At 39.1% G+C, this 22,877-nt stretch overlaps 3 protein-coding genes across 4 annotated transcripts; 2 read left to right on the top strand and 1 right to left on the bottom strand.

The window, feature by feature from the left end:
- The first annotated feature begins 13 nt into the window (after positions 1–13).
- Positions 14–16,337, top strand: dgat1a (diacylglycerol O-acyltransferase 1a). The gene is made up of 17 exons (XM_079654242.1): positions 14–431; positions 2,222–2,309; positions 6,915–6,955; positions 7,245–7,330; positions 7,782–7,834; positions 8,282–8,387; positions 8,480–8,608; positions 9,122–9,196; positions 9,280–9,383; positions 9,570–9,608; positions 9,729–9,770; positions 9,946–9,990; positions 10,241–10,353; positions 10,598–10,663; positions 10,841–10,928; positions 11,877–11,939; positions 12,026–16,337. Exons 1-17 carry the CDS (start codon positions 154–156, stop codon positions 12,170–12,172), a joined length of 1,563 nt encoding a protein of 520 aa, XP_079510368.1. The 5' UTR covers positions 14–153; the 3' UTR covers positions 12,173–16,337.
- A 280-nt stretch (positions 16,338–16,617) lies between these two features.
- On the bottom strand, positions 16,618–19,785 carry cfap20 (cilia and flagella associated protein 20). The gene is made up of 6 exons (XM_079654244.1): positions 19,407–19,785; positions 18,476–18,555; positions 18,252–18,363; positions 17,968–18,156; positions 17,053–17,166; positions 16,618–16,796 (listed from the first exon to the last, which is right to left on the bottom strand). The coding sequence occupies exons 1-6, from the start codon at positions 19,488–19,490 to the stop codon at positions 16,791–16,793; spliced, it is 585 nt and encodes a 194-aa protein (XP_079510370.1). The 5' UTR covers positions 19,491–19,785; the 3' UTR covers positions 16,618–16,790.
- Positions 19,786–20,595: 810 nt separating this feature from the next.
- LOC307022579 (putative nuclease HARBI1) lies at positions 20,596–22,821 on the top strand. Of its 2 annotated transcripts, none has more exons than XM_079655418.1 (4): positions 20,596–20,772; positions 21,186–22,013; positions 22,183–22,395; positions 22,597–22,821. In XM_079655418.1, the coding sequence occupies exons 1-4, from the start codon at positions 20,632–20,634 to the stop codon at positions 22,681–22,683; spliced, it is 1,269 nt and encodes a 422-aa protein (XP_079511544.1). In that variant the 5' UTR covers positions 20,596–20,631; the 3' UTR covers positions 22,684–22,821. The 2 variants fall into 2 exon arrangements, with proteins under 2 accessions (XP_079511544.1, XP_079511545.1); XM_079655419.1 differs by having other exon boundaries at positions 22,525–22,735.
- Positions 22,822–22,877: the final 56 nt, after the last annotated feature.

Raw genomic sequence — 22,877 nt, 5'->3', positions numbered from 1 at the left:
GAAACGCCTAATCATAACCGGCACTCTCCGGACCTGCTGGGACTGAGCTCTGCGCTCTGGATGTGACCCTCCGGATGATAACAGAGACACCCGAGACAGCCAGAGAAGCAGCGATGTCCGGCAGGTAAAAACTGCGTGATTTGACCTGCTGAAATGAGCGAGAGAGCCGAGATGAAAGGGCCCGTAACCCGCAGGAGGAGGACCACCATCACCGGCAGCGGACCGGTAAAACAAGCCAACGGGAGCAAGAGTCACGATGCCGGGGAGAAAGCTCCACAGAGCCCCGGCGCTGAAGCCAAAACCGACGATGTGTCCATGCATCCGAGTAACGGGAAGCCTGACAGAGAGATGGGGGTTTCGGGGCAGCAGCCCCCACACAGTCCGAGCAAAAAACAAATGAGTGTGGTGGAGGAGTTTAACGAGAGACTCAGGTAACCTTTTAATACTTGAATGACGAATGTGTCATTACTCATTAAGGTGGATCGTTTGTATAAAATCTGCGTTTATTTTGGATTTCCTTTTTGCTGATTGCCCTTTTTTTTGCCAGTTTATTATGATTGTCCTTTTCATTTATTCATTGTCCATGGACAGCTATTATTTGAAAAATTTGATTTTCCCCCTCCATCTAAATATGCCAGAGTTAGCTATGAGTTTATTATCATGTGTAGACTTTGGGCAGGCTAATACAAATAGTGGCCTAATACAATACACTGCTGCATAGAAAATGACACAAGCAGATTTATAAACAATGGAATATCAACCTTGGATCATTCCAACAATGATAATACAATAACTTTATTTGTATAGCACATTAACAATCTGAGTTTACAAAGTGTTTAACTTTTGACTGACATCAGTCAAAAAGTTAATACAACTAAATAAAGCCAAGCTAATAAAGGTTTAGTTATGTGTCACCTTGTACATTTGTTTAGGTTAGAAGAGTGGAAGCATCTCTAGATGCATTTTCATATTAAACCAAGTATTTATGCGGGTGTATTTTTGTAATGTTAAGAAAGGTATAAATTAAGCAGCCCTTCTTGAGATGACACTTTGACTTTATAAAAGATGGAGAGGCTACCTTTAGGTTTAAATACATGTCAAAAGTAGTACGCATTTGTTAGAACAGATATTGTGATAGAAGACACAATAGCCTGACCTTTACCCAGATACAGTATGTCCTCACCTTTGATAAATTGCATTGTTATTGTTGTTGTAAGCTGCCAAGTTACTGGCTGGTGTTCAACAATATCTTTTGCAGTGTAAGATATAAACATTGGTATGCAGCCATAATATGGAAATGAATTGATTGTAATTCACATTAGTAGTAATACTTTCCTGTATTACAGTAACAGTGAGTCAACAAAGGCATATGTGCTTCTGCAATCCTTTGAGGAACCCTTCTACTCTTTCCTCTCTTTAAATGCTAATGTTCTTCCTTCGTTCCTTCCTTCCCTCAAATCACTCATGTCTCTTGACCTCATATTCTCCTCTGCTTCTCCACATGACGTTTCTCCTCTTCCTTTATTTTCAAGTTCTCCCTCCTACTGTTTGTTCTTTACTTCTTGCTCCCTGTTTGCCTCTGCCTTGTCGTTCACTTCTGCTCCGTTATCTCAGTCACGTGGGGTTGTGTAAAAAATTCTTGCCTGATGAATAGCCTCAGTTTTCACAATGAACTTTGGACAATCGGTTCAGTACATTTAACCTACATTTTCACAACTCCGCCAGTGCCTGGTGCATTTGTAGGACTAAGTTGGTTCGCACAAACAATGTGTCTTTGTGATTTGGTGCATAACAAGAAACATAATGTGAAAGTAAAGAGATAACATAAAATACAACTCTATATAGAAAAGAAATACCTATAACGTAGATCTGTTTTAGGTGGGCCATCATTACTGTCCTCTCAAATTAGTTAACGTTTATAATTCATGCCAAATCATGTATTGATTTGGGAAGAAACTTTGTTCACTGTATAAACCTGTTTAATGTAAACATTATTCCTTCTTCATAAAAGTTCATTTCTATTATAGAATGTTCAATTCAAGAATCAAGATGCAGTTGAATTTATATTAATGGAGGTATGAGAGCAACTTGAGGGATGTTACCAAAGATTTCATCCCTGAGCCTGTGTAGGTAAACAGACAGAAGGGAATTTAAAGAGCTTGATTAGCCCTAAAAATGTCTACCTTGTCAATAAAACTGTTGACTTTGTGTTTCCACGTAGCTGTCACGTCCTCCAGGAGTCTCTCTTAAGCTCAGCCAGTGGCTACAGCAACTACAGAGGAATCCTCAACTGGTGTGTTGTCATGCTGGTGAGTCAAACTGCGTGTGCATTCAGGACTTAAAATGTACTTTCAACTTTTTAGCAATGACTATATAATGTTAATAGTACTATATATATATAGTTAAAATTATAATAACCATGACTAAATATTAAACCTCTTGAAATTGAAATGTTTGTGGAACCAAACAAATACCTCTAAATGAAAACATGCTTTGACATGCACTCAATAATTGTCTCTTTCATGTCTTGACATTGCCCCAAATGACTGTTAGAGGCCTTTTGTAGCTGATGTTCTTCACATTATCATAAAAATATCCAGTTGCATATCCTTCTATTTGTCACTCTCTTTCTATTAGTCTTTCTCACACAAAAGCATATACAGTATATCATAGCAGCACATATAACTGAGGCACAGGTTATATATGTCATTGCTTTAACAATAGAATAATAATTGCCAGTCCGCACTAACTAGTCCACACTAAACAGTCACACTCTCACCTGTCTGAGTTGTCAGTTTTATCTCTTTACATTTGTAGATCCAGCACATGATATGCATTCACATTTTCCTTTCTTTTCATTACTTTCTTGTTTCTACAACCTTAATCAAAATTGTTGGTGGTGGTGGGTGGATTATTCATAGTTTCATACCAGTGTGAGTTTACTTTGAAAAGTATATTGAGCGTTCACTCTCAGCAAAAGTTGACCTAATGTCAGCTGTTCATGTATTTAGGGTGTTCTGATATACCTGCAGTGAAAATAACAAGGATTGAAGTGACAGACACGTTAAGCACACATTTAATAAAAAGGTTAATATAAAAACAGTGAAGGGAGCTTTCTATGGTTGCATGACTGATGATTTTAGGCTGAAAAATATGAAGCATCTCTGAACACATACAAATACAGTGTATGAAGGGTTAAACTAGGTATCATTTCTAATTTGACCTATGTCCATCAGTATTATATGCTTTCGATGTTAAATCCTTGTTTTTAATAACATTTTAACATCCCTCACAAGCCTGATGGATGTTTCCTAGATCTAGAGTATCTCCTGATTGACCAATGAAGTTGGTTCTTGTTTTTAAATTCAAAAATAAAACATGATCCCTAGAGATTATTCTTTTAGCAGGGACGTTCCTATTTATAGCCCCGAAAAAAAAGCCAGTGTGCATGACAAATCTTTAGCAAGTACAAATCGTAATCATGATGAGAAGATTAACTTGAAAGCAGAAATATACCTATTTGCAAAAACATGACAAGCACTCTAAATGAAATGTAAAAAATGGCATCATTCGCTACAGATGTGCAGCTGCTGTTGAAGATGCAGTGGGAAATAGGCCAGTTTCAGGATGTACTGTGGTCTGTATCATGTACTGTATGTCAGAGACTCTAGTTGTGGCTGTGGCTTTTGTACCTTAAAGCAAAACACTTAAATATGAGTTAATGTGAGACCTTTAACCAAGTTGCACACCCTATGTTAGGGACACATGCTGGAGACCTTTAGTCCGTCCTTTGGGGGTCTTGGAGCTGAAACCATTCTTTTAAAGTCAATGTTGTGTTGAAATACTGATCTCAGTCGTATCACAGCCAAAAATGCCCCCCTGGGCCGAGGTCACATCAGGACAACAAGATCTTTTTCAGAACAAAATGGCTAAATTCAAGTGTGTGTGTGTCTCCAAAGGCGCCCTCTGAACATCCAGTCACCGCCAGTAGACTGATACACGTGGAGGATACAAATATCCAGTTAGCCATAATCCTAAAGAAATTGAAAAAGGCATCTCATCTAAACCTTAAACTTGTGTGTATTTCCAGGTTTTTTTTCTAAATCAGGTCTATTTTTACACTTCTGTGACAGGATTAATTCCATCTATGAAAGTCCATATTGCTGTGACGACCACGGCCTCTACTTTGTGGTCACAAGAGACGGTTGTCTCCGCTCGGTTCAGACTGTTTTTAGGAAGCCTCTAGGATTAGACTTTAAGAGTGTAAAGTGGAACCACAGAGACTTGTGGGTGTGTGCATTTACCAGCTTAGTCCTCCATAACCAGAACCCTCGTCTAATTCCCTAAAATGTCAGCTGCAGGGGCACATGCAGATGAGAGCGTTAATTAATGTGTTGTACTTGTTATACTTCATTTAAACTCTCTGAATGCTGTAACCAAGTGTTTAGAAATAAAGTACTTCATTCACAACATTAACTTAAGGCGGTAGACAAAATAATAAAACAAGATAAATCCATTAGCTGCCTTCAGGACAGCTTTTAAATGTATAAAAGTATAAGCGTCACAGATGTTTACATTTGGTAACAGAGAAATCCATGAAAAGAGAGTGACCTCATTTGGATGTTCATGGAAGCACTTTTGAATCTGGTTTTCTAAAATGGCCTCATGTTTCCCATTTCTTACACAAGCCATTGTCAGAATGTAATGCTATATGAGAATGTCATACAGGATCCGTGTTGTCCTTGGTCTACAGCCATAAACCTGTCCTTTTTTAAAGGTTTAAATACCTCACTAACAAGACACGCACATTTAGATTGGTGCTTAAACATCTGTTCTAGCAAACCAACACAAACAGTGCTTTAAGATGTTGCTCATGCTTGTTCAGAAGGCATAAACATTATACAAAAAGGTAGTAAGACAGTGAAGATATTTGGGATAAGATGCCGTTTTGATACTTGACAATAAAAACGATCATCCTGGATATGGTACAAACAATTGATGCTGTATTGTTCCCATGCACAGCACTTTAACAGTTAGGACAGTGCATAGAAAATCTAAATGTAGCGCCCATTTGCAGATTTTCTGAGCATACCACGGTTGTTAAAACAGATTACTGTCAACAAATAGTTTGGCCAGTTTCTTTCTACAACATTTATTTAACTATTAATACAGACTGCTGTTTATGGGGAACATGTAAGTTGTATCGCTGTGTGTCAAAGGAAACAGTTTAATAGAAGCCCTCTGATGGAAAATGTTTCAGTCTTTGTTGGCCCCAGTCATCTCAGGTTAGTTTTCCATGGCAAGCTAAAGTTCAGCCAACCCCCAGCAGCTCTTTCTATTTTTAAACTAACCCTCTACTATTCACAGGACACAGAGATGGCTTTTATTCAGACAGATTTTTATCAAAACTTTATCGTCTCCTTAATCTTGTTTATACATTAACATAAATGTTTAGAAATATAAAACAGATGGTTCTAAAGATTATGGATGTAGTCATAATGATCCATTTGAACATCTTATCATTGGTGTTTTATTACTGACGAAATGTGTTTAGGATTTAAAATATAATAAGATAAGAAAAATACGTCTTTGAAAATAGGTTCCAGGACAAACTTCCAAACTGTGATAACAGCTCGATAGAAATGTTTTTAGTTGTTGTAGGTTCAGTTTCCCACCCCCCCTGCTGAAGTGTCTTTAAGCAAGACACTGAGTTGCCTCCCGGTGTGTTGTTCTGTATCTGCCTTCGCACACTGACCTCTCTCCAGACAGGGACAACAGAGAAGACACATTTTAAGTGGAATTATTGCTAAATCAGATTTTGTAATGCTCTATAAATGCTCTGGACAGACCAGTGTCCCAACAGTCGTGTGTTACATTGTGTTCAAGTCTTGTCCATGCTGAAGGTTACTAAGGCAAAGGTATCTGTTTGGGACAAAAGACGTACGTCAATCAAAAGCACATTGCTGCAGGATCTTGGCAGAGCAGTGTACTGAGTTGTAACATGCCACATTATCACCATGACCTTATCATGTGTCCCACCCTCACTGTCCCTTAAACTCATTGGCCATACAAAATATTTTTTTTAATGGATACATGCTATACATAAGCACTTTTAGCTCTTTGTGGTTGGTAAGCTTTATCTAAGAAAGCTCAGATAACAGATGGACTTGGACCTTGACTATTTTTACTTGACTGTTTTTAAGAGGAGGAGTTAAGCAGCAGGGTGTGACAGTTATCACGGTGTGATAGCAGCAGAAACATTTGTCTAAACACAGCTCTGATCTATGAAGGTGTTTGAACAGATTGTGTAGATATGAATATGTTACTTTATATTGCTTTTGTTGCAAACAGCTTGTTCTTGTGTGTTTTCTGGGCAGTGACTATTTAACCATCTTAAGTCAGAGATGTAAGTGGGAAAATCCTCTTTCTGTTTTTGCTTTGAACAAAAACTCTAAAAACTCCCTAATTGCACAAACAAATGCATTGAACCATACAGACTCATCATTAGTAGAGCTGTGGCAAAATAAAATGATAAACCAGATTTTTAGGAGAAGGCTAGAAATTCTTTTGGGGAAACAAATGCTAGATGCAATCAAAAAACGTTAATAATTATTTTCATTAGCCGTTAATCTGCCAATTAGATTAGGTCAGAATCCTTTGGTCTATAGAATGTCAGAAAACAGTGAAAAAAGTTCAAAGTCAAAAGTCCAAGATGTTTTGTGAGCCACTTCCAAAAGATATTCTTTAATGTCATTATTTGCAAGGCTAAGAACGTAATTTTCTGCTATTTTCTGATGAAAAACTAGCATTTAATCTATGATTAAAATAGTTGATTTACGATTATAGTTGATGGAACACAATGTAACATCAGATTGAGTAGCTGACTAATCGTTTGAGCTCTTCCTCTCTTTCAGGTGCTGAGCAATGCACGCCTATTCTTAGAGAACATTATTAAGTGAGTATACACACACACACACACACACACACACACACACACACACACACACACACACACACACACACACACACACACACACACACACACACATACTTACATGTTGTCTTAGGTGTTGTCACAACCCACTCCCATTCAATTGAACCAATGGCCATCACTTCACCACTAATTTCATTCCTTTCACTCTCACACCAAACGTTTACCTGAATGCACCTATCTTAAACCAACAAAAACATGTTTGCCTCCTATCTAAATAAGACCATTTCTAAATGTTCTCTCTCTAATGTAGGTATGGTATCTTGGTCGATCCTATCCAAGTAGTGTCTCTCTTCTTGAAGGACCCCTATAGCTGGCCAGCAGCTTGCCTCATCATTGGTATGGAACATTTTGTTACTGCCTCAATGTCAACATTTTCAACAGACCTTGAATGCCTCATAGCGATTTGTCCTTCTCTGACCTCAGGGTTGATTTTCAAGTTGAAGTTAGCAAACCTGTATACCCTGAACCTAAATCCAAGTGTTGTTGTTGAATGAAATAAATCATGCTTAATAGCCTCGCCATGTCCCAAATGGCTGATCTGATTCGGTATGTTATCGCCGATTTAATGAGCCAGATGCTCAATGATGGCATATAAAAGCATTGTGAGTGCCTCACTTGGATTTTGTAGCATAGCTGTTATTGATTATTTACCCAAAGAAGGTTGATTCCAGACATTGTCTATTTGCTGACACCAGCCTCATAGTTGTCCTCAGCAGGCGCCAGTTCCTCCGTGCATTTGTCTGTGTTAAATGGTATTTGAGATGAGTTTGTCAATTCTGTGTTTCAGCGTCTAATGTGTTCATCCTAGCAACCTTGTACACTGAGAGGCGCCTGGCTGTGGTGAGTAATTACAATGATTTGCATATATTTTCCTAGTTTCCATTTATGGTAAGTTATGGTTGGGTTTACAAATTAGTTTTGGTTTGTAACCCAGTGTATAAATAACCTTTTTTTTAATGATTTTATAGAACATATTGCTTCACATTTAGACGACCTGTTGGGAGAAAGTAGGTTTATTTTTCATTTATCATTCAGGGGGCGCCCATCAAAGAGCTGCAATACACATCATTCCTACATTCACAGCCCCTCCCCTCTTTATACCTGCTCTTCAGTCTGATTAGAAAACCACTCCTGGTTTAGATTAGATAACATATCTGATCTAAATCACTTCTGACCATATTCTATATGTTAAAAGCACATTGGATCTAGTGTTGCAGTGTAAAAAAAATTGTGTTTCAGATCAAATGTTTTTATAATGTAAGACTGTTTTTCTTTCATCATTCCTAGGGTACCATTTCTCAAAGGACAGGAGGGATTCTTCACATTGTTAACCTGACATCCATTTTGATCTTCCCTGCAGCAACTGTACTCACTCTTACATCCATGACCCCAGGTACTTACTTAATACAGTAAATACACAATCATATTTTAAGACGTTAATAAGACATTTTGATTAAGAATGAGTTGTTCGTGTTTGTGTTTCAGTGGGCGGTATACTCTCCCTAGGAGCCTACTCAATTCTGTTTCTCAAGCTGTACTCCTACCAAGACACCAACAGGTGGTGTCGACAAATCAGACAAATAAAAGCCAAAAGACTAACACGATCATACTCATGTAAGTATATTGGAACGTACAAGAAATGTTAACAAGATTGTCTGGAGGCACGCACATAAAATACCTAAAATACAGTACACTGAACATAAGAGCTGCTCCATTAGAGATGCTAGATAATGGCCGGATAAAGTTTAAAACAAGACATTTACAGAAATGTAATCAAAATGTAATCAGTAAGTAATGTAATGTAATCAGTGTACACTCAACAGGATTATCTTGTTTTTATTGTTTATTACTGTGCTGCTACCACCATCTAGTGGTGACAGGAAAATCTGCACGTCATGCACTGACAGTTGTGTCTCTTGAATAGCTGTCAACGTTTTGTTAGCATTTTGAAGCTATTTTTATCTTAGATTCAACTTAATAAGTTTACCTCCTCACTGTAAGAGTAGGGATAAACCGAAAACACACAGAGTAACCTTGTGTATTTATAATGTTTATGATGGGAAAACATTGATTGAGATAAGTGTGTGAGAATAAAAGTCTTCATTTTGATGTGTCTGTGTTTTTCAGGTCCATCTGTGGCACAATCCAATGGCTCAGCAGTTCAAAGTCATGTCTCCTACCCCGGCAACCTCACCCACAGAGGTAACCCATGGAGATTAGTGTCACCTTTTGTAAATGAAATAAAATATTTATGAATTAACATTCTGTTCCTTTTGTGTCTTTAGACATGTACTACTTTGTCTTTGCCCCTACTCTCTGCTACCAGCTCAACTTCCCACGCTCACGTCGAATACGCATAAGTTTCCTGATGAGAAGACTTTTTGAAATGGTGAGAGGGAACACACAGACACACACACACACACACACACACACACACACACACACACACACACACACACACACACACACAAACTCACTTTTTGCATTTTGTTTTGTATGTTTATTTAAAATTAGATTGTGGACAATGAAACAGACATGCATGTTAACAGGTTTTCATTTTGACTCTTTCTTGTAGCTTTTCTTCATGCAGCTGTTGGTGGGGTTGATACAGCAGGTGGGTTGAATTCTAACACTGCTTCAATCATGCAGACCTTCAGAAAATATTACATTATTTTCCTATCAGATCAGTTTTCATCCCTTAAACAAGCTAAGTCATTTCCTTTGTGTCTTCCAGTGGATGGTTCCCACAATACAGAACTCAATGAAACCATTCCAGGTAAGTGTGCACACACACACACACACACACACACACACACACACACACACACACACACACACACACACACACACACACACACACACACACACACACACACACACACACACACACACTACTTTACTTTACATGTTATACACTATCAGACATCATACAAAATGTTTGTCTCTCACAGGAAATGGACTTTTCAAGGATGGTCGAGCGCCTCTTAAAGTTAGCTGTGAGTATCTTGATGTACTGTAGTTACACTAAACTGATCTATGTCCTGTCACAACCTTATATCTATCATTAAAAAATGAAAATAATATACTTTAACCACTTAATCTTGTGTAAAATGAGGCTGTCTCATATTGTGTCTGTCTCATACTGTATGATTATTAGGACTGTAAAACCCAACCAACCATATGACCATACCAAACTTCTCCTAACTACTCCCACGACCCTCTCCTCCCCCCCTCTTCCTCTCCCAGGTCCCTAACCATTTGATATGGTTAATATTCTTCTATTGGTTTTTCCACTCCTGTTTGAACTTTGTGGCAGAGCTGCTGCAGTTTGGAGACAGACAGTTCTACAAAGACTGGTGGTGAGCAGAAGGATCATTCAATCACACACAATGACATATTACATACAGTATGCAGTCACACCTAAACCTTGTGATCATTTTGAGCTTGTCTCATTTAATCCTAAAAGTAATTTGGTACTGTACCATGTGCCCCACATAACACAGGAACAAACGCGTATTTATTAAGACATACGTAGCAGTCGTTCAGAAAACCCAATTGTCTTGATGTTAAACTCTCAATCTGTACCATTCTTGTTCATTTCAGGAACTCTGAGACTGTCACATATTTTTGGAGCAACTGGAATATCCCAGTTTACAAGTGGTGTCTGAGGTGAGCACCAAACCTGCACTAGTATTATTACCATGGTTGATCACAATATTATTGCTGTGTGTATGAAATAAAATCAAGGTGTTGCCCGGCATTCATTTGAGGTTATAGTTTTTTTTTTTATTGAAAAGATAAAGGTCAGTGTAATGTGTTGGTTGTCTTCGTCTTTGTGTGTTACAGACACTTTTATAAGCCAATGTTGAGAAAGGGCGTCAACAAGTTTCTGGCACGAACCGCTGTCTTCCTGATGTCTGCCTTCTTCCACGAGGTAAAGCAAATGCAATCACTCTTCCTTTGTCACATTAACCACTACATTCTACAAACATATCATCCAGAAAGGATTCAGACCACTATGCAAAAATCAATCAAATTCATAAATCTAAACTCACTGTGATATCTCAGGGATTTCTTTTGAATACTTTTTCAGAATTATTAGAGTGTTAAAGGTGAGGTAGGTCATTTTGGAGAAACCAGCTCGAGTGCGCTCGAATTTGAAAATACACAGCCGGAACAAATCTGCCACTTCCTTACAGAGCCCCTCCTCCAACCCACACGAGCGCGCACATGACCAATGAGGGCACGAGATAAGTTTGTGCACAGATGGAAGGCTGACAGGCAGGTAGGCCATCCAGTTATTTTAGCCAGGCTGGCTAAAATGATTGGTCGTGCTTTTTACAGCGCTACGGCTTCCACAGATGACATTTTTTATGGTTTTTTTGTCAAAGCACTTTAGATATTCATTGCTATCGGGATGTTAAGAGCATTCCATGGAATATAACAAAAAGTGTATCTCGAGCCGGTTTCTCAAACTTACCTACCCAACCTTTAAGGGAATAAATGATTGTAGAATAAGGCATTAGAAATAAGCGGGTCTGAATAACGTCTGAATGCCCTGTGTCTGCTAATTCATCCTCCAGACATCTATCCTTTTACTCGATGTCTGTACCTGAAATGGCCTTGTGTGTACAGTTGTCAGTTCAACAACTTAGACAGTAAAGTGAATCAAATGACAACAAATATTTTACGCTATATTAAGCAGTGCAAATTCAAACTGTTATATGTAATTTAAAACTATGTTTTGTGTCAAAACTTTGATTCCTGAAGCTGTTGCATCTGAGATATGAGTTTTCATTTGTTCCCTTCTCACAATAACTAATTTGCAATACATCTTAAGAGATGGTCTGTGTCTGATTGTATTCCTGTCTTTCTTCTTCAGTACCTGGTGAGCGTTCCTCTGAAGATGTTCAGACCGTGGGCCTTTATGGGAATGATGGCTCAGGTAAGACACACTGAACCGTCTATCACCTTTTCTCTTCTCTGCTGTAGGCGAAACACCCTTTGACCTCTGACCTTTAACCTCTCCAGGTTCCTCTGGCGTGGTTTGTGGGTCGTTTTCTTGACGGAAACTATGGCAACGCCGCAGTGTTGATCTCACTCATCATTGGCCAGCCTGTCGCTGTGTTGATGTACGTCCATGACTACTATGTCATTCATTATGGGAGCACGACATAGCACACACACACACACACACAGTTTCACAGTCACACACATAAACATGTACAAGTCATGCTGAATACTCGCACACAGACACACACACGCACACACATACACAACCTGCAGGACTACTCAAGGAGTTAAAGTTGAGTAGGTTGAGTGGACTTTATTAGAAAGCCCTGCTGATATGAATCTGTCAGTGAAAGCAGAAGAAAATAGTTTTTGCCTCGTGAATTTTTGCACTATAGAGAAATGAACTCAGGAAATTATTCGTAGAACCTGAGAAGTGCTTGCTTTAAAGAGTATTCCTCTTTTATTAGGACATTCCTTTGAAGTCAGGTCCAAAGTCTCCACCTGCTCTTAATATCTATATCTAGCATTGAAACGATTCAACCTTAAACAAACAAGTATTTAATTTCTAAGGTGTCCCAAAGTTGCCAAAATGGGTGATTGATAATGTATGAGCTCAAAATAAGGTTAAGTGCAATATATAAAATGATAAGAGCACTTCGCTGCATTCAAAAGTGGAAACACTGCTTGTAAGCAGACCCCCTTTTGTTCTGGAATATACGCAACAAATGTGAACCACTGCCGAGAAAAACACAGAAGAGGATCCTCAACAGAGCCTTGCTTTCAAAGGCAACAGGGGGAAGATGATGACAGATAAGTAGCCAATGCTTTAAAGGTGGGGTAGGTAAGTTTCAGAAACCGGCTCGAGTGCACTAAAATTTGAAAGTACACAGCCAAAAAGAATCCGCCCCTTCCTTCAGACTTCCTTACAGAGCACCTCCTCCGCGAGAGCAGGCTGCAGTAACGTTATATATCAGGCAAAGCTAAACACATCTAGGTTAGCAATACTACACAGCCAAAGCAACTCCGATATTGACTCTGGTTTGACTTCTCCTAGTTTCCACTTTCTTTTTGTTCTTAATTTGCTCCGTTACATTTTTTCTTTTGCAAACAGTAGACGATGTTGAACCTAACTCTGCCATGGTGAAAGTGTCCGCCTGTTGCTGGCGAGTCATTGAAGTACTGCTGCAATGCACGCCCAATGACAGCACGCCCAATGAGGGCACGAGATACATTTGTGCGTGCACGAGAAGGAAGGCTGACAGACAGGGCGGCAATCCAATCCGTTTAGCCGGGCCGGCTAAACGGATTGGTTGTAGTTATTACAGTATTACGGCTTCCACAGATGACATTTTTTTATGGATCTTTTGTCAAAGCACTTAAGATATTCATTGCTATCGGGATGTTAAGAGCATTCCATGGAATATAACAAAAAGTGTATCTCAAGCCGGTTTCTGAAACTTACCTACCCCACCTTTAAAATTGCAATATAAGAAAGATCCCAGTGATTTAATAATTGTTTTCATAGTGTACATTCTGAAAGTCTCTCTTTTTGATCTTGTGCAGTTGAGTATTTCAGAAATGTGTATTTGAAGGATATTTTTCAACAAAGATTTAAGGCAGGAAAGGAAAGAAAGAAGCTAAACAATGAGGGAGAGACTGTAGACTGATGTTTTTGTTTTTATTTGTACAATCGTGAACGTCCAGGCAGCCTTTCCTCTTCTGTTTCTCAACTCCAACGCCATCAATGCAAACTCTTTGTGTTACAGAACATGCTGGAGGTGTGTTTTCTGTTGGCTTAAGTGTCTCTTTTGTAATGCATTCGACTTATCAGAGGTTTTATTTGATACTTAGTCAAATGTTATGTGTCGGTACATCAGTTACGTTGCACTAAATTATAATTGATGTGATGTATTATTTTGAACCAATCATTTAATGCAATAAGTGATTTGCTGATTTGAACCAATGAATGTTTTTGCACTTTAAAGAGATGCGTACGAATCCCTAAAGGGAAATTTTTTCTGGAGAAAGTTACCGCTGCGCGAAGGAGGAAGTGGAGCACACAGGAGGAGACAACCATTTCATTGCAGACTGTTATGTTTACGTGGGGAAATGACGGTGCATACATTATTTGAGAGGGGGGATGTGAGTCTGTTTGTGCTCTGCTCAGCTCCGCTCTGTGCGTGTGTGTTCTGAGTGTTTGTTTCACTTTAAAACAGCTGCGGGCAGCAGGTACTCATGGACATAGATCAAAGCAGACTGGTTTACAGACTCTCCTGTTTTGCCAATCCGGTGCTTGAACAAATAGTTCTACACCCCTGTCCGAAATGTCCATAAAATTAAGTCTGAGTTCGAAATATATCTCAAATAATGTATACACCGTAATTTCCCCACGTGAACATAACAGTATGCAATGAAATGGTTGTCTCCTGTGTGCTCGACTTCCCCCTTGGTGCACTGCTAACTTTCTCAAAAAAACACAAAAAGAAGTCCCTTTAGGGGCTCCGTAGATGCTTGCCTTTGACTAAAGCAATATATTTTTCAAATGTATTCTTTAAGATATATCAATCATGTGAGGAAAATAAGCTTTGTTTAAATAATTTGTATGTTTGATAATTTGCTTGTTGGTATTTTTGTTGTCCTATAAAGTGGGCTTAATTTCGGTTTTCGATGTAGAACAGCAGCTGTATTGGAAATAATGAGAGCCTTTTCATGCCATAGGTTTTTCAGTGTTCAAATTATAAAGAAAATGATTGTCTTGGTTTTTAAAAAAAGATGGCAATACATATATGGATAAATCCATACAAGAGTTAGATGCTTCTTCTGTTTTTTTGTTTTAATCTGCTTTCCAAGTACACAGTGAAAGTTGACTCATCATGACAAATAATCTCAAAAATTATATTTAAATTAGTTTAAAGCAAATTTCAGGGAGAACACTGTTCAATCAGGAGAGACGGTTTCGATGTAAGAATACATATCTATTGCCAGGAATACAAAAATGAATGTAATGGAGTTTTGGCGATTAGGCCCAGTTGTGCAGGAGGGAGGGGAAAAACAATCCGATGAAACCCCCCGGGTGAAAAAGGGGTGGAGGAGGGTTGCGTTTATACCGTTATACAGTCTATTGGTTGAGTCTATAGACTGTATGAAGAAGAGTCACATGAAATGACAGCTGTCAGAGGGGGGAGAGCAGATTTAAAAGGGTTAGCGAAGCGCTGTGATAGGCTTGTGAGAATAAATAGAAGTGATTGGTTAAGCTGGGGAGTGACGCAGAGTGAGGTCTTCCTGGTTGAACTTGCGCTGAGCTTCATTTGTTAAATTCTACTACCAGTTATCAAAACTACTGAGTGTTGGCATTCCTTATTAAAATGTGCCTGCTGTAAAACCACGTTGAAAATAGGTCTAAATAATTCTATCGACCAATTGTTTTACGTCAAAAAAACAGAAGCCAAATACACCCTTACCTTCATTTGTGTAGGCAATAGATTTATATTTAATGTTGTGAAAAATTGGGAAATTGAAGAACTCCTGCACATATTCTAAATACCTGTTTTAATGTGACAGCTTATCACTTTAGGCGACATTTTGTATGCATTGATGAAAAGAAGATGTTTTTTTTGAAGAGCCATATTATCAGTTGGTCTTACCTGATTTAAAAAATATATGATCCAGTTTAAAATCTGTGTGGACTTTTGAATCAGTGAGCAGCAGATTGCATGGTTTTTTAAAATTTGTATTCATTGACAATTCACAGCAAAAAACTGCTTCTGCAGCATCTTCCCAAAATGCAATATGCATGTTTTCATGGGTGGGGGAACTAGAATACTAAATAAAATGACAAGTCGTCGGTATCAGTAATCACTGGCGAAATCCAATGGTACAGATGAAATCACAATGTAAATGATAAATAGAAATGTAAAGAAAATATGCTTTTTCTCATTTATAGGATGAGAAACTTGTTTTCTTCTGTGAAAAATGTTTTGTTTACAAGCTTACTTAAAATCACAGGGTGCAGTCCTGAGTCCTAACCACAGCTTTAGATAGGATATGTTGCATCTCATGGCTCCTCCTTCTTTTGTGTGCTTTATTCACCTCATTATTCCTGTTTTCACAACACTACTGTGCTGCGTCTGTCCTTGCAATGTGAGTTGAAATGCTGAAGATGCAGCTTTAAGCTAAACTGACTTTAGTTCTGAAATAAATGCAATACTATTCACAGAAATCCAAAGTGAAACAAAGATTATAATGTTTTTTGGGAATGCAAATCATTTCCCGAGCCTTTCACTTGAAATGATGTGTGTAATTTGATAAAGATGAATTATATTTGAAGAAAGGACTTGTCTCTTTTTGTTCGTTGCAGTTTGTTTATGGTTGGTATTTGACAGACATTCACATGGATCGCCTTATTATATATTTGTATTTAATACGGCCCTAACTGAGCCTTAATTCTATCAGCAGGGAACTGTGAAGCCTCCTATCCTGTTTCCCAGTTATTTGCCAGCACATGGCTGCTTTAAGAATGGATTTTTTTAAACTATTTTGGCAATTGTAAGATTTATTGTACGATTAACTAATGCTATAGATTATATTATATTTAAAACTGTGATGACAGATGAGTACATAAAATACTTTATTGTGCAGAAAGCAACACAAGACGGCAATCAAAACTCAAAGTTCAAAAATTACAATATTGCAAAGTTTTAAAGTTAATCACATGTTTACACACAGTTATATCTTACAGCTAAACTCCACATCAGCTCAGGGGGGACGGTGCAGGGGAGAATCCTTACTGCTGCAAGAAACAAACACAAACAAACTGTCAGATCAACAGCTAAATATCTATCATCTTTTTAAACAAACTGTAAACGTGCAAACAAAGGTCTGGTTGTGTGTGTGTGTGTGTGTGTGTGTGTGTGTGTGTGTGTGTGTGTGTGTGTGTGTGTGTGTGTGTGTGTGTGTGTGTGTGTGTGTGTGTGTGTGTGTGTGTGTGTGTGTGTGTGTGTGTGTGTGTGTGTGTGTGTGTGTGTGTGTGTGTGTGTGTGTTTTACCTTGGCCTTTTGGTTCTGGACGGGCAGGTAGAGTTTGAACTCTGCAGGGAGCTCGTCCTCAGAGTACAGTCTGTCTGAGAAATACACTCTCCTTATTCGACAGTTAGCGTGGATCTGAAACGAAACATAGCTTTATTCATTAAAAAAATAGTACAATATTACAAATGTCAAAATAAAATGAGTCAGGCCGCTTTTATCCACTGCGCTCCCAAACTGTGGAACACCCTACCAGGAAATATCAGAGGGGCCAACTCAGTGGACATTTTTAAACGACAGCTAAAGACCAATCTTTTTAGATTAGCTACCCCCCACCCCTTTTAAATGGTATTTTAGTCTTTATTATTTACCTACTTTTATATTGTTTTATTTATCTTATAGGTCTTAAAGGGTTTTATCTTATATTATATATTGAACAGTTTGAATAGCAATATTTCCTTTTATGTTGGTCTTTTAATATTTTAATTGTTTACCCTTTATTAGAAATATGAATTTTGTATTACTTTTATCTTTTAATTTTTGTTGTACCTATGTTTATTTTTGTAGGGTTTCATATTGTTGCATCGATTCACTTAGTCGTGGGTCTTTTTTTTCCCAGAGAGGAATCGTTATTTATTTTATTGTATTTTATTTGTATTACCTTTTACCTCCTTGTGTTTCTTAACCTGTTAACATGTTATATTGTGTAGCTATGCTGCATGTATCTGTAAAGGTCTTTATTATGATCTGAGGGGAATTTATTGTAGTTTATTTATATCTTTTAATTGTGATCTATGCCATTTTGTCAAGCACTTTGAGCTGCACGTGCTGTATGAAAAATGCTATATACATAAAGCTTTATTATTATTATTATTATGTCACACTAGTGAAAGTGCAAGTAGCATCTGGAGACAGTTCGCCCGTTTCCTGTCCACTCACCTGTACACGCAGCGTCTCAATGTAATTGGTCCCATAAGCCCTCCTGGTGAAGTCTGACAGGTTAAACTGAATCTGGTTCCAGCCATCATCCAGTCTCATGGGCATCGTGCAGATAAACGGCTTCACTCGTGTCGTGCTTTGATAGTTACTCGCCCGAAAGCGCCGCCGAACGTTTTTATCATCCAACACCTGAAATATGGAAAAGATAAAAAGAAAGGTTGAGTTGTTTCTTTCTGCCACCAAGACATGGAAGTGTTTTTCATCTGCAAGAATGTTAACATCACCTGGACTTCAAAGGTGAAATACTTCTTGAGATTTTTGATGATCATAACGAGAAAAGGAAGCTTGATGCCCAACGTCTTCTTAGGGTCTGCAGGACATGTTATATATGTGGTGCTGCAGAAAGAAGAAATTACGATTAAAATAAAAGGGTGGTAAATTAGTGACTAGAGCTTTAATAATGAGTCAAGCTGAGCTAAAAAATCGGTTAAAATAGTCACAAACTCACCTGACGTTTGTTCCCTCGACCTCCAACACCAGTGAGTGGATGTCATTGTCTGTGATTCTCTTGATATGACCATTTCTAACCTGTGAAAGCACAGAAATTGTATTTTCTTAAAATGTACATAAAGAAATCAAGCGATGTCACATTGGTTTAGGATGGCTGTCACCATAATTTCACTTAATATTTCTATATAATTCTTCTTCCACATAAACTGTGACATACTGTTTAAAAGGTAAGGAAATAGGAAAACTGTATGAAGTAAGGCAAGCTCCCAAATATTTCAAAACGACATGAATATACATTTGTTATGAATCTATTTGATACAAAAACAAGGCTAACATTTTATCTCAGTTTCTTGGTAAAACAATCTGTATATAGCCTAATATTGTGAGTTTTAACTTAATCTTACAACAGGCACAATAAATAACATATCAAGGTGTTGAAAGTGAGTTAACCTCAGAATCTTAAACAAAGTGTTTTTTTTCTGTTATTAATTGTTGCATGGCAACAGCGCCTTTTGGTCCACCTAGTATCCTGCATTAGTTATTTAACAATGACTGAAAACTAGTGGTTGTCAAATGTTCGATGTTTTATGAGCAACACAAGACCCATTCTTTACTTTCAGATCAATGCTTATGCCTTGAATCATTACTGTAACCTGTGTTTCAGACTATCAACAACAGGAAATATCAGCTGGGGTTGCCAGCGTTCTTGAAAAATGGGGTTGACTAAATAAATCAATGATTTTATCATAACGACACCATTTTACTAGATCCGATTAAATCCACTTATCGAATAAAATAACGTAAGCTTCTAGCGTATACGAAAAACAAGCTAAAGCTCCAACAGAGACACATACGCTAACGCTAGTTAGCTCTAGCGCGGCTAACGTTAGCTAAGGAAGATAGTTATAATAATAGGTAACTCTGCTCACCTTTTTATCCCATATCTGAAGTGGTTTGCTGCCGATGCTGTATAAAATAGACAAGAATCCGCTTTGAAACGTGTTTTTAAACATCTTGTTTGAGCTTAGACCACAGTGTCTTTGCACATGTGTTTACGTCTACTAACTAAAACCGTTGCTAGCTACGTTTGTTTACAGATTTAGTTTCCGTCCCCAACGCAACTGGTTCCGTGCGGTACAAAATAACCCGTTCCGCTGTCAGAAGTTACAGCTTTTGGTTAGCTCAGACTTGTCTTGTTTTGTGATATCCCCACACGTCCTCCCTGGGACATGTTAAAGTAAAGAAGGCTAATTTTTACCTCCTTGTTATTTTGGTGTTGCTAAGGAACAGAAGCTCTTGGCGTTGTTCGGCTCTTTTTAAATGGTTACGCAACTCGGTAGCTGTGGCAACGAAAAGCTAGCCTCGCCCAGCGGTAGAAGTCGAGGACGCTTCCTTGGTAGGACATGTCCTTCCGAGTCAGGTCCTTCAGAGGCTAGGCAATAATCCTTCCTAGCATTCGGAGAGCGAATAATGGAACAGGCTAGCAGGTGTGTGTCATATGCAAGGCCCCGCCTTAAATTGATTTGTTTGAAGACTCATAAAAGAAACACTCAGAATTACGAACAGACATAGAAGTTCCACTTAGCAAAGCGGAGGTTAAAACATTCATACAGAAATATGTATGCACAAACAACATAGCAAGAACATTGGGACATTAATGATACAGGAAGACATCTTTATAAAATTCAAATGTATGTGGGGGATGGAAGGAAGGGGGGGTTTAAAAGAAGGGAAGAAAATGTAATTTCTCGGATGAGAATAAGGTCATACAGGACTCTCAATCCAGAAGAAACTGTCGAACATGTTTTACTGCATTGCAGGAAATATATTACTCTGAGGAATGTGCTTTTCCATACACTGAAGAAAGCAAAATACCATGACTTTTCACTTTCAGGGCTGTTAGGGAAAACATCAGGCAATATAGATTTTGAAATTATTAAGTTTCTAAGAGAAATTGATACATTTAAAATAAGAGTTTTATTTATTTTTTCTTTTCTTTTCTTTTTTTTCTTTTATTATTTTTCTGCATAGTCTCTTGTCCACACGCCAGTCCAGTTGGTGGCGGTAATGCACCTACAAGTTGGTTTGCCAACCGCCAATAAACACCGAAGAAGAAGAAGAAGAAGACTCATAACTGATTTGCAAAGATCGAAGATGGATACGTTTTTGTTGTTATCTTTTATCCATCAATTTTTTGAGATGGAGGACGAGATAGAGCGGGAGTATCGTCGGCGTCTGTCTGCTCGGAGGAGGAGGATGTACTGTCGGCGCCTTTGCAGAGGACGACCTGCTCGGGTAGGAGAAATAATGTATTGTTTTATAACATGTTGGGAGAATGGGTAAGCTAGTTAAATAAGTCTTGCCGCTTGCCTTCCTTACAAGTTGTATTCTCTAATGTGAATCAAGTAAATGAAGCATCCATAATAACTCCATAGTTAGTTTTTGAGTTGTCATGATGGTTTGAATCCCCCTTGGTAGACACCCCTTTCTATTCCCTATTGTATGCTTCCCGCGCATGTCAATGTTGCAGTTTGTGCATGTTTGTAGTCGTTCTAACACTTATCGATGCGGAGAAAATGTGTAATCACATTGAAATTGTGTTTTTAATAATGTAAACACACACACAAGCAAATAGCAGATTTGAAAAAAATAACAATGAACAAATGTCAAGTAAACTTAAACTGCCCTCTATTCTTTATGTTATGCAGGCCCATCATTACTGCATAATTAATGCCACCGTGCCAGTCCTCCAGAGGTATTTTGCAGACGAGGACACCCGCCCTGACTTTCGGCTTGGCAGGGAGGCCATCCATCAGCTCCTAGTGGCGCTGAAGACGGAGAGGCAACATGGATGGGGGCCAACTCTGGAGACCCTTGTTTTTTTGTTTTGGATTGCCAGTGGCTCCGCTTACAGAGTGGTCTCCCGTGCGTTCGATGTGCCTCTGCCGTCCGTTCACCGCATTGTCCACAGGATGGTGGATGAGGTGGTGGCCGTCTTGCCCCAGTTTGTCCATCTCCCACGCGTTGAGGACTTGCAGGTGATTGGTGAGGGTTTTGCCCGGTTGGCTCACCACCAAGCCTTTAGCAAGGCAGCTGGGGCAATTGACGACTGCCACATCCGAATCAAATGCCCAGGTGGCCCTGATGGTCAAGACTTCTACAACAGGAAGCTGTTCCCTTCAGTTGTGTTGCAGGCCATCTGTGACCATCAGGGACGCTTTATTGACATTTTTGTGGGTTACCCAGGATCCATGGATGATGCAGGGATTCTTAAGAACAGCCCCATTTACACTAGGGGGACTTACCCTCCACCAGGGTATTTCATCCTAGCTGATGGTGGCTCCCCATGTCTGCAGGAACCCCTGGCCCTTATCACACCATATAAGAGGCCAGTGAGAGGCATGGCAGAACAACGGTTTAATTACCATCACTCCAGGGGTCGCTCAATCATTGGGCGGGCCTTTGGGGTGCTGAAAACCCGCTTCAGGAGCATCTTTTTAGAAGCACTTGAAGTACATCCTAAGTTTGTCCCTAAGGTAATGAATCATTCTAATGTTTCTGTAGCAAATTAGTTAATTGAAATCCTAATATCCTTATCCTGCTATACTAAGACTGTCTTAATGTCTAACAATTGCATAGTCACATATGATAGATACTATGCATCACACTTTGTTTTGTCCTTTTTTTGCTCTGCCTTGTGCACAGGTTGTGACAGCCTGTGTAATTTTACACAATATATGTGTCGGGGTTGGGGACGACCTACCTCCAGAAGATGCCGCCCTGGAGGAGGACAACCAGCCACCTGCTGCGCATGAAGGTGGTGGGGAGAGTGAGAGGGGAGCAGCATGGCGTGCGGCCCTTGTCAACGAGGTGTCCGCACTTGCTGTTGCTCCACTGGACTATGACTATTTTGCACAGGTGAAAAAAATGGCTCAAATCCCACGTCACAATCTACTTATGTACTTGAGTAACTGTATTTTGTAAAATGATCATCTCTCCAGGACAGAACCACTAAACTAACATAGAACTTTCTCCTTCTGTATGCAGCCTTGAAAAAGTCCTGGAGGATAAGCAGCCATAAGAAAATCATAAAATCACCATCACCAATTCTGCCTACAGGTGGGAGATGGACCACCTGGTGACCTGGTGCAGGGACAACCTGGAGCTCAACGCTCTCAAGACAGTGGAGATGGTTGTGGACTTTAGGAAGAACGCAGCCCCACCCGCCCCCATCACTCTGTGTGACTCCCCGGTAACTGCTGTGGAGTCTTTCCGCTTCCTGGGCACCATCATCGCCCAGGACCTCAAATGGGAGCAGAACATTGGCTCCCTCATCAAAAAAGCCCAGCAGAGAATGTTCTTCCTGAGGCAGCTGAAGAAATTCAACCTGCCAAAGACAA

This window comes from Notothenia rossii, assembly GCF_949606895.1.
Source record: "Notothenia rossii genome assembly, chromosome: 10".
NCBI classification, from domain to species: Eukaryota; Metazoa; Chordata; class Actinopteri; order Perciformes; family Nototheniidae; genus Notothenia; species Notothenia rossii.
Note: the sequence above shows the minus strand (reverse complement) of the source record. Positions and strands in the feature narration are given on the sequence as shown.